The 12,476-nt window shown below is 42.0% G+C and overlaps 1 protein-coding gene across 19 annotated transcripts in view; it reads right to left on the bottom strand.

Moving 5' to 3' along the window:
- scrib (scribble planar cell polarity protein) overlaps positions 1-12,145 on the bottom strand; it is a 64,251-nt gene extending 52,106 nt beyond the window's left edge. For 18 of the 19 annotated variants that reach the window (XM_056363654.1, XM_056363635.1, XM_056363640.1 and 15 more), the window contains exon 1: positions 11,081-12,145. In XM_056363654.1, the coding sequence (XP_056219629.1) occupies positions 11,081-11,239 (159 nt within the window). In that variant the 5' untranslated portion in view covers positions 11,240-12,145. The remainder of the gene's footprint in view (positions 1-11,080) is intronic. The other variant, XM_056363653.1, reaches the window with a different exon arrangement.
- Positions 12,146-12,476: the final 331 nt, after the last annotated feature.

Genomic DNA, 12,476 nt, shown 5'->3' with positions numbered 1-12,476 from the left:
CAGAAGTGCAAGCCTGAGCACAAAATATATTTTTTATTTTCTATTGCTCCAGGAGTCTAAATATTGTTTTGTGACGTTTGACCGAACTCTCTTACACAACAACGATGGAAAAAATATAATTAGAAAGTTTCCTGTTGAGAGAATAAAACAGAGACAATGAACACAAAGTGTTGCATTGTGAGTTGTTCCAATTTCTCAACTTAAAATAACTGACCTCTTACTATAGACAATGCACTAACGATCAACACGTACTGAATCACTCATCAGATCCAGCTGTTCTGTTGTGACCACATCAACTGAATTGAAAGCTGAGGCATCAACACAAGACAAGGCAAAGGAGAGGGTTAACTGCTGAGGCCATCATATTCACAAAAAAAGTCAAACGGTGAGCAGAAAATCTGGACTGCTGCACTGGAGATGAAAAGATGTGTTTGGGGGGCTGACTGACAGGCCCGCTGGTGTGCACACGCACACACTCATAGTGGAGAAATATTGCTGCCATCTCTTTTCTACAAGCCTGTTACTGCTTGGCTTGGTATTTATCGCTGGCATGAGCATGACACATACATGCGTGCGTACTGCTTTGTTGTCTCCAAAGAACCCTGCTGTGCTTTCTATTGACCTCTCACATCTATTCTCTGTCATACACATAAACATTCAACCATCAGCACTTCTCTATTAGAAGCCTAAAACTGGTCATGTGGCACAACCCTCACATTCAGCCTGCGTTATATTGTGTTTGCTCAGTAACCAATTAACCAACCATAACCGTGCAACACCTTTTCCTTTTAAATCCCTCATATCTGAGGAAAAAAAAATTTCAAGTCAGAACAAGTGGTCAAGAGACTAGGGATGGGAATTAATAAGATTCTATTGATACCGATGCCATTATCAATTCTGCTTATCGGTCTGATTCTCTGTCAATTCCTGATCTGTTTTCTGTAAGGGAAAAAAAGGAGGCTGACAGAGGGAAAAACATGCATGTGTTATGCAAAAGTTTTGCTGTTTAACTGCTGTTTTCATTTAGGTTTTCTTAGTCAGAGAAAGAATCTGCTGTGCCAGCCTGCGTGGTGCAAATGTTGTTATAACATAGAGGATAGTTACCTTCAGTAACAGACAAGCCGCTTGGTTGAGAAGCAGTGGCTCTTGTGCGTAAAGTCAAATACAGGCATTCGTGGAATTTAAGCTCTTGTTCTGTAGAAAGATCTTTCAGCTTACTGTTGGTGTTTCCATCCTTACTTGAATTTACCATTTTACAGATATTACAACTAGCACTAGTGTCATCTTTCTTTGTGAAATGAAGCCACACTTTGGACAGTTTCTTCCTCTGTGCCACGACTCCTTGTTCCAAGTTTCTAGCAGCATAGACACCATGTGTTTGACGTAATTGTTTTGCAAAGTGCAACTGATAAAAAGGAACTGATAAGCTCTGAGGCATATGATTTGGACAATTTGGACCCGGTTCTCGATTACCATCCCTATTGGAGAGTGCCTCATACAGAAATTCAAATGCTCCCAAAGTGTTTCTTCTGTACTTTTACACAGCTGTGCTGCTTGGGGGTAATGATTCCAGCTTTCATTCATATCTGTCAGTTTGTGACTGTAGCAGGGCTGCAGGAAAGTAGCTCAACTATGCAATATAGATTATTGACTTTTATCATTTTAAAAGATTATTGACTTTGATCATTTTAATCTTTGGACGTGGACAGCTTTATTTCGAGTAGCATTTGAAATTGACAAAAATTGCTATTAAAATTGCTATTAAATGATAACTATGCTCTGCCAAAGTTAGACAAAACAAACCCATGCAGAACTGACATACACAAGGGCGAGAAGAAAATGCATTAAAGCAACTTCAGGAATTTGTGATTTGTTCCAAGTGGATGAAGGTTACAGAGCTCCTTGGTACAGGAAGCAGCATATTTTGTAATTTGACAGTGGGGATGTGAGAAAATCAGAAGAAAAATATGATAAAATCTGAATAACACCCCTTTAAGGGAGTAGCAGTGTATTTATTTATTTATGGACTGTTTCCTACATATATCGACAAAGAAAACATGCGTCTGTAAAATTCAGTGATACTGGATAAATCAATACTGTGATCAATCTGGAAGAGAAGTAGATAACAGCAATTTAGATAAGTTGTAAATGATTATTCAGTCAATAAAAAGTGTTAATGATCAGAAAATTCAAATCACTGAGCCCTGCAGTAGGGCCCAGTTAATACTCTCTGTACTATACACATACTTGTATTTTATCAGACAGGCAGTGAGATACTCGGACACAAATTTGTTCTAGAAATACACGTGCGGAAAAAGTATTTATGGCAACACATAAATGGCTGCCCAGCTGTCTCACGGGAGCTCTTCAACAGAACTACAAACAATCGGTATCGCTGATTATTACACATTTTTAATATCAGATTAGTTCATGGTCACGATTGATCAGTGTTGGCCTGTTATTTTGCTGTGTACATTCAGATCACACACTTGTCGTGTTTCCATCAACTGTGACATTTTAAGACAGATTTAATTCAGTAACTAATGCTTTAGGTTTAGTAGGCTGATATACTGTCCATTTGTGGCAGTTATCACAGAACTCAGGAAGCTCAAAAGTAGAGAGACAGCGGTTCTCAATGGAGAGCAAACTTTTCTGCTATTCAGAAATGCATGACATAGATGTTTGGAGACAGTCATCAATCAAAAATTGGCTTGGTTGGGGAAAAATATTCCCCAAATGGAACCAAATGTTTGTACTCTCGAGTCCTGTAGATGACAGGCGGTGAGATAGTGAGTCAAGTGAAGAGTGTACAAGTGGTGCAGACCATGACGGTAGTAAACACTGCTGCAGCCGTAAGTTTATTACTGTACTCCTTTATCATGACTGTTGAGCTCTTAGGCTTAACATTCCTTTGCAGGTTGGTGACACATCTTGTAGGAATATGGAGAAACATGGAGCTTTACATCACGTATCATACACACTATCAGTCTGGGACACTGCAAGCTTCTGAGTGTGTGTAAATGTCAGAGGGAGGGGCGGGGAAATAAACAGAATCAGTGCTGTTCAAGGAGGGAGGAGAGAGCTTGAGTAAACAACAATAGAACATAAGCCAATTTTTTCCTCAAGCCTCCTGTTTTCATGCCCGGACTTAGAGATCCCTCAATGCTCCACAAAAAAAGTCCAGAGTGGACAAAACAGGGCATTCCATAGCTCACTTGATTATTCCCACTTCCTGCTCACAAGAGACGCTCCCAACAAAAAGGAATCAACAAGAAAAACACAGGCATCAACAAATCAGACTGACCAAACCTAGACACTGCCCGAGTGTCCGAGTTGCCCCATAGAAAAACAAACCGGTGCTTTGTGGAGTCGGGATGAGCCCAGACAGAAAGACATTCTGAACTGGCCACCTGTTTCTCAACATAATATAAAAGTGAGCTGCTCTGTTGTGGTAGCTGTTGTGTAGAAGAAGTGGTTGCTGATTGGTTAAACTCCAATTTCCTTTACTACTGCTAAATTCAAACACTATTTCTAAATCTTGGCATTATCTTCTGTGAATGTTAAATCTGATGGCTGTAAGAGAGCTGAAGGTGAGGGACCGAGACCCATCCAAAACCACTGGTAGAGAAAGAACACCAGGCTGAGGACGTGGGCTATCAGGTTTCACGGTGACAGATAGAGGCCTTCAATGACTGTGTGTGGCCAGCAGATAAAGGGCAGCATTTGTTTGTGGTCAGTTTTAATGCCATCCCAGGCGACCTATTCCCCCCACAGGGACATCAGCACCCTGACAGATTAGCCTCAAAAGGCCCGTTTGTGTGACTGAGAGTGTAGTTCCTGAGCTCCTGTATGATCAAAAGGTTCAGGATCAGCATCAAACCCCAAAGAAATGTCAGTGCTGAATTTAACCACTCTAAACTTCATGTGTTCATCTGCAGCAGCGTTCTCTTTTCGAGTCTGTGGCCTAAACGTCACCTGTTGAAAACGTGCAAAAGCTACAAAGAGAAGGTTTACTCAAGCAGAGTAAACATCTGGCACAAGACGGATAGGAACAGGATGGGAAATAACCAACCATGTACAAGGTAATTACAACTGGCTGATAAGGGAGTCTTGTGTTTACCAAGCCTTTTTATAGACAGCAATTAATACTTTATTTTCAAGCCTTTTCTTACTCAGGACAGAACCTATGCAGTAATGTGATTTTCAAATTTAAAAGTTAGATTTTCAAGACTCTTATGTCAGCCAGAAATGTATTTTCTGAAGTCTTATAAAATTATCTAGAGCTAAAATGGTTAGTCAGCTAATCAACTAGTCAATAAACCACAATTCATCTGCAATTATTTATATTTTTTTCATGTAAAAATACCAAGCATTTCTTGTGAGGAGTTGCTGCTTTTCAATGTCTTATTGAATAGCAGATTAAATATTTTTGAGATCTGGACTCTTGGTTGGACAAAACAAGATGTTTCAAGATTTCACTTTGGAATTGCAATGACAACTTTTACTATTCCTGACATTTATTGTCCCAATAATTAATCGACTGATCAAGAATATGACCCATGTGTTAGCTTTAGCCCTAAAATGATCCGACTTGAGACGAAATTGATTTTTTATCAGTTAAGGTGGAAAAAAAAAGGTGGAAAAAGTTTGTTAAATTGAAATAAGGATTTAAGGAGCCAACAGATCTCCTATCCTATCACAGTGCTCCAGCAGGACATGCAGCAAAGCCACAGACTCTCCCCTATCGCAAACAGCTGCCACCACTGCCATCAATTATTCACTAGAGCTTTGCCTCTGTGTTTACCTTTGAGACTGGCTACCGAGGCCAGAGTGCATGGCAGAGTGGTGAGACAGTGTCAGGTCCAAATCACAGTGCCACTGCAGTGAGGCAGGGAATCATTGGATGCATGTCATGTGACAGTCCAACCTTGAACAGGAAATGATACTGTGCTGAAAGACAATTGGACTACACATGGTGGGACCAACATTATAATAATGTGATTGAGAGCTTCTGTATTTCTCTGCCTCATAGACTTGTAACCAATGATCATTCTTTCATTGAATCATCTGCCAACTTTTGCTTGTAATAATTAATTCCAGAAAATGTCAAAAAGTAGTAAAAGAAAAAAAAAGACACCCATCACACGTTCTCAAGCAGAGAGCCAAAACTTCAAATTACTTGTTTTGTCCAATACACACTCCAAAATCTGCAAGATTTTCAATTTAAAATGATCAAATCTTTCCATTTGAGCAGCTGAAATTAGCAAATGTTTGTCTTTTTGGTTTGAAAAATGATTCGAAACAACTGATCAATGACGAAAACTGTTGTGGTGATTAACTGTAGATGGGACGTGTCAGGCAGGGATTGAATTCTGGAGGCAAAAAAAATAAAGCAAATAAAAGCTACATTTAAGGGCAATGACACTGAGGAATAGGCCACTATTGTAAAAGGAAGCAGGGCAGCACATCCACATGCACTTTGACACCACTGGTGTGCAGGTTCACATCAAACATACTAGTGGGAACTGTCTATATCCATGCTATATAGCAACATTGTGATTAGCACTTTAGGCCTGACATTACTGCCATTTCCCAGGAAGAATGCATTATTTCTCAAACTGAAAGTGAAGGAAGGAGGGAGATTGTGTGTGTACTTGTCAGATACAGCAAAGCAAAATATCCATCTACACCCTGCAAAAGTCTCCAGGGGACTAGCTGTTAGCTTTGTGACCAGCTCTCTGACTGCTTCTTTCCCACCTGACAATGCATATCGGCCCAGACTCCAGTGTTCATGGATGGATGGATGGGTCTAACACCACAGTCCCCGAGGACCGAGGATCAGTGGAGCTCAGCTCCACTGGTGAGGTGCCAGAGCCCCCCAACCGCCCCGCCCTTCTCCTGTTAATCCATCTCCGGAATAAAATACACCCCCACCACTACCCCCACATCATACTGACTCACTAACTCTCTCTCTCTCTCTCACACACACTCACACCTCCCATTACCCCTTGGTCCCTCCAGATAGGGGGGAGGGGGGTAGGCAGGATGTGAGACCAGCTGGTCATCAGCTCAGACAAAGAAACCTGCTGAATGTGCTCTTGCATCAAAAAGAAATTCACATCTCTCTCACTGTTGCTTCTTCATGGCCTCAGCTCTGGATCTCTCACTTTTCAGGCACCGCGACACAGCCCAATCATGTATTGGGGGGGATTGATTACAAAAGTTTAAAAAAAAAAGAAAAAGAAAACTCCACTTCTGTTTTTGTTACGGATGTGGGCCACTCAGTCACTGTGGGGGTAGGGTCAATTACAATTGCAAACTGAGGAAATCTTCAAGTCTGGCCTGATACATCGAAACAAAAAACATTCACACAACAAATCTTATTTTAGATCTTTTCACGCGATGTGAACAATAGCACTTCTGGCTTCGACACGTTTTACCAAAGCAGAAAAGAGGAGCACAGGAGAGTGAGAAAGAGCTGAGCCAGAGTAACAATGCGGTTCTACCGCAGAGAGGCCAGTGGCAGGTGTAATTTATCTTTGGTCCTAGCTTAGTTCAGCCATTCGCTGGGGAGAAACAAACCAGGGCTCTCCTGTAGAGTTCACTGGAAACTGAAGGAGGGAGGACAGACGGCAGAACTCCAGAATACACTGTGAGGATAAAGTGTTAAGTGTACGTGACCTAGATTATTAAAGCAAACTTTGCTTAGTGAGCATTAAACTTTTGGCTTTAAAGCCCAGGCTGCATTTTTCAGACACCTTTCTCAGGAATTATACAGTAAATGAGTGGAGGGCCATTCACTCTCAAATCAAAACCATTTTTCAATCTTCCACAAGAGATTCATGAAACAAAGACATAAAATCAAACACTTGACCATTCAAGCTTGGGTAAACAATGGTAGACCAATTCATGTTCAGCCAGAGCTGAGTGAAGGGGCCTAATTTGGGTTTCACTTGACCCGAGGCTTAACATACACAAGGGACTCAAGAGAAAAGAATTCAGATTTTTATCAGTGCGTTTTATGTGCTCGAAGAAAGACCCACATGGCAGAAAAGCAGATCCCAGAGGAGGCGTTCACTGAAACACACTGGCCTGTATGCAGGGGGGTCAGAACTGTGGTGCTGAGGGGCGTTTTCACGGCCGGGTGAAGCCCTAATCTGCCCTTTAGCCACAGATCTGTTAGGACACACAGAGAGGGCACTGGTGACAGTTGAGGATTAAAAAGACTGCATAGTCATCCTTCCTATTTACCATGCACATATACTTCTCTTTTATTCAGAGTACCAAGTATGTAAACATACACCTCCGCTCTCTCAGCTGCTCAACCATAGATGTATCTAATGGCTGGTGAACTCATGAAATCAGGCATGTGTTCACTATGATACACTAATGATATGTGTCCTCATAGGCCAGTTATAGGCTGTAACAGTTCTCATATTTCTGGTTGTGGCAAGTGTTGAGACAGGAAATCAGTACTGTAGCATATCAACTGTGACCAAAAGATCCTATTAAGTAATAAGACTAGGAGCAACATAAACCTGTTTCTCAAAGTCTCATGGGGACACACCCTGCAGGGATTTGTTCCCTATTTCAACTATGGTAAAGCCAAAACAAGAACAAGTACATATACTCAGTCCTTTACATGTGTTAGAGCTGTTATTTGGGCTGCTGCCTACTGCACCTGCAGTCCACCTAGCTCCTCCAAAAAGGGCTCTCCCTGTGTTTTTAAGCAGGTGTACCTGACCTAAAACAAATCTTTAAAATGATCATTTGAGTAATGATATGCTTAATGTAAGCTTTGTCAGGGGCAGTGCAATGTACACAGGAAACACTTGGGGGGGGGGGGGGGGCAATCAGACTGGTGAATGGACTTCTTTGTAGCCTGTCATGGGACTTGAGAATGGCTAAAAAGATAATTCCCTCTTCCTCAACATGATCTTTGAAGCAGGGCTAGTTTTTCAAAGCAGCAAAAAGAAATTCAGATCACTTCGGTTCAAACTTCCCAACTACAAACACAGAACAAGTATATGTAAATATGTATTATGGATTATTACTTGTAACCAGACAATTACAAGCACATCTTCAATAACTGACAGAAAAACATTAAAGCTTCATCAATAAGAAACAGAGGCTGACTTGTATAAATTCTTGATCAATGTTGTCTCCATTTCTGTTTTGGTGTTTTAATTATTAGTATGGCTCCTTTATGGTTAAACTACTTGCAAACTCACAAAGAAATGTCTTAAGAGCGAAACAAAAGACCCATTAAGGACTGTCTCAGATTAGTTTTTGGCCAATGAGAAAAAAGAGCCACGATGCAGCATTAAGAGCTAAGGATGTATGAGCATGAGGGGAATTCCTGACTAGCTGCCGACTTAAAAGGTCCTCTAAACTCATTTCATACAGATATGTCATGCTTTAATACCATGTAATAGTCATTGCTTGGACACCATCTGAGCCCATATTAAACAAAACAAACATTTAAATTTTTTTTTTTTTTAACAAACCTATAATGTTCTTGGTGAGGCAAATGGAGATACCATTATCACAGAGAGCATAATCTAAGATTGGTGGGCAGTGCGGTGGGGGTGAGTCACAGCAAACTTAAGAAACTGTTAAATCTCCATCTGTTCACTGCGTTAAAACCCTACCAATACGATCTAAACCATCCATCCCCAGCAGCACTGCTCTAAACACAGCTACAAGTCATGCTTTATTGTTCATTATTAATTTAAAAAGAGTTTGGTGCGTTTCAAATAATTTAATGACTGTATTGATTATATCATTGTCTATTTCAATGATTTCAACATCTTACTGCACACATAAATTCACCTGACTGAGACTAACCCTGCTTGACTGGCCTGCATGCTCATGGCTGTGTCCCAGGACAGTTTGCAGCCCCGCTTTAAAAGAAGTGACAGTTCATGAAGGTGTCACCTCTGAGCCGATTATTCTCAGTCTATAGCATATGTTGTACATGATGGCAAAGCCAATGCGCATGCCAACATTGTTCAGACTGTTTGTAGTGGAAGGTGGCCTCGTTTATAAACACATGGGGTGAACTGACGGGCAAAAAATGACCTGGGGTGTTAGACCGACATCTAAAAACAGACAAAAACTGACATGCAAGTCCAAAAACTAATCTGACTTAAATACACAATGACAAGGAAGGAGCACAAAATGCAAAAGGCATTCAGTCCCTTACTCACTTCTGGGCTCATTATAGTAATACCATCATCATACAGTCACTGCTCTTGTTTCAAACCCTGTATGGCCCTGACCTCTCAAACTGCTCCCTCACTGGAGCCCTGCTGACTCTGAGGACCAGAGAGAGGCCATATGCTTTGTGTCTGCACGCTATGTATTCACCGCAACCACACGAGACATTCTGTCACCATGCATTTATGTCTCCTGGTAGAATCCAGCACCACACATAGAGACTGTGTCAGTTAATTGTATGTGTATATCCATCACTCAGTATTTCAGGGGCTATGCTCCAGGTACACTGTGGATGTCTAACAGGTATGAACTAGGGGGAGGAAACGCACTGTCTGTTGGCAGGTAAGCCTCATCAGGCAAAGCAGGTCTCAGTTTTTGTGCCAAGAAATGGCCCTATCCCATTAACAACATTGAAGACAGGTTAAATATTGAGCGACTGTTGTATGCGTGTCTTTTGAGGCGTTCATCTGTGCCAAAACCTACAGTCAAGCTCGTGTCCCCAGGGTAGTCATACAAAAAACATCTTTCATCAAATTTACACAGTGAGGGCTGATCTAAAATAAGATCTAAAATAAGGACTCTTTATAATAAAATATACCTATATTAGAAAACGAAGAACTCAGAAGCAAAAGCAAATTGGCATTGTGGTCTTTTTTGTGCTTTGAGTATGAGCATAACTTACCAAAACAACAAGTGAATAGCCAAAACTAGTTTCTACAATAAATGTGCATCCATTGCCAAAAGACAAACCAAAAAAAGCTCTATTGTTTACGATTCCCAGAAAGTAACAGGCAGCCCTGTGTCAACACTTTAGCCTCTGTTGACCTTGACTTGTTAACAAACTTCATTAGTGAATGTGCCACTTGTCCCTTCCACTGAACCACTAACTTAAAGCCATGAAATGGGAGAGAGAGTGACACCATCTACTACTGGGCAGTGTATTCATAAAAATCCCCTGCTCCATCACAATCACAGCCAGTGCCATGCCCTTATAATGAACAATGCCTTACACTTAATAAAACTAGGAGAAAGTCCAGCAGGCAAATGTTTTATTCCATTGCTCTGAAGAGTTGTAAGGAAAACAGACCAACAATAATCCTGTTCACCTTAAAATAAACTCCTTGGCCATGCAAAGAGAACTTTTGTCATATTTTAAATAGTGGGAGTGTGGGTGGGGACAGCGTTGCAACTCATTCCACGCATGCCTTCCCACACTGAGCCGCTCCAACTAACCACTGATGCCATTACTATAGGCAACATGGTTTGTGCCAGCTGTTTTGGTCTGGACTAATCCCTCTGAACATGCAGCAAATACACCCAGGACCCACAGAGCCCATGACTGAACCATCCCATCACTCTGGTCCACTTTTCTCCACAATTTATGTTCTATGAAATCCTTGTCAACATGGGCCATCAAAAAATGAAAAGCATTAAGTAGTTGTAGTGTTTTTCCAAAAGTTTACATTGTTTGACACCTTTGAAATTCTGTTTTCTATGTGCAAATTAAAACAAAAATGTACTCTATAATGGGTGGTTTCAACAGCAGCTACTTTGTGGCTATCATTATCTAATGCTGTTACAGCACTGCAGGCCAGAATGACCAAACCCATTTCCAAGAAAGCAAAGAAGGAGGTAGCTATGCTGCTAAGGAAGTACCTGAGCAGGTAATATGCAAGCTGTTTTACTGCTTATGTCACCTGGCAGTGACCTTTGCTTTTCACACATATGAATAAAACACCAACTGTGTACAAGTGTGTTGTGATGCAGGGTAAATTTAGCATAGAAAACCATCAACATGAGACACAAATATAGACACTGATTGACGCAGAGGAGATATTATTGGTGTGTGAACTCTGCATACCTTTGGTAGCTCTTTGAGTTGATTGGCATCAAGGAGAAGCTCTTCCAGGCTGCGACTGTAGCGGAATATCTCATCAGGTACTGTCTGCAAGTTGCAATGCCGCTTGTCCACCGACTCGACGTGGCGGTTGCAGCGCCACAGGGGGATACACTTCAGCATGTCCGGCCGCCGTGGGGAATTAGGTTGCCGGTGCTACTGAATTCTCCGCATCGGAGGGTGAAGCAGGGGGGAAGGTCGCTGGGACAGAGAATATTTTGTGGGAGTGGGCTCACTCAATGTCAAAAAACTCACTGTGTTCCCACGACGACCCTGAAAAGGAGGCCGAAATCCACTTAGAGACAAAAAAATAATCCCTTCGATCTGTTAGCGATATTCCCAGTTTCAGTTCAGCTGTGTTCAAGGATTGTCAGGTTCGTCCCAGCGTCATCCACCCCGGAATTGTAATTAACATAAACAAAACCGAGACCTCCCAATTGGCTAAAGCGTTTCCTCACTTCTTGCTCTCACTTCTTCACACCGACGGAGCAACGTTAGCTTCTTTTGCTACCGCCACCATCCCTGAATAAGTCCGACGCTCTGCCGTGGCTAGCTGAAAAAGATGCAGCCAACGACCCAGGTTTGCAGAAACGTTGCTTTAAGTGGCCCAGTCATGAGTGGCGACTGTTAATACAACCACTTGAGTTAGGTTACAGATAAACATGTATCACAAAACAGCTAACATATCCCACGGAGCTAGTCAGCAGAGATTAACCCGGGCACTGCTGCGCAAGGATGTGCTCGTCCTCACCGGTTGTGTTGTTAGCAGGCTAGTTACCATTAGCTAACATCGGCTAGTAGCTGACTGAACGCCTTTGTGCCTAGCTGCTGTTAGCTAACACTTGTATCACGAAAGCTACGGAAAGCACCTTGTTAACCGGTGTGTGTAGTAACAACATCCCCAAAGACGTCAAGGAAACTTCTCAGTGACCACTCTTCCAGTGCGACGTAGGTAAAATGCCAGCGGCAGTAACAGGAGCTTCATCAACAGCCGCACTTCCCTCCCCTTGTTGAGCCGAGGGAGGCCGGTTTGGCGTGTGGGGGGCTGGGCTAGATTTGAGCTGGAGCACCGCCGCTTTGCGTCCCTGTAGGAGAGGCCACACGTTACTTTATAGCTCCACCTAGCGGCGGACACTAGCGTCACCAGAGTACTAGCTTTATTCAAATCTCAAAAGCAGTAGATTTACTCACGCCTGGAAAATATTAAGTAACTGTGTCATAAATGGCTAATACAAGTTTAATTTCCTTGAGCAAACCGCCCAAAGTTTTCCACTGCTTACTGTTACTTTATTTTTGCTGAGCTGTCCCGTTATGTCCCATGCATGTATTCAGTCCACAAATGACATCAGAGTAGGGCTAA

This window comes from Seriola aureovittata, chromosome 20, assembly GCF_021018895.1.
Source record: "Seriola aureovittata isolate HTS-2021-v1 ecotype China chromosome 20, ASM2101889v1, whole genome shotgun sequence".
Classification (NCBI taxonomy): Eukaryota; Metazoa; Chordata; class Actinopteri; order Carangiformes; family Carangidae; genus Seriola; species Seriola aureovittata.
Note: the sequence above shows the minus strand (reverse complement) of the source record. Positions and strands in the feature narration are given on the sequence as shown.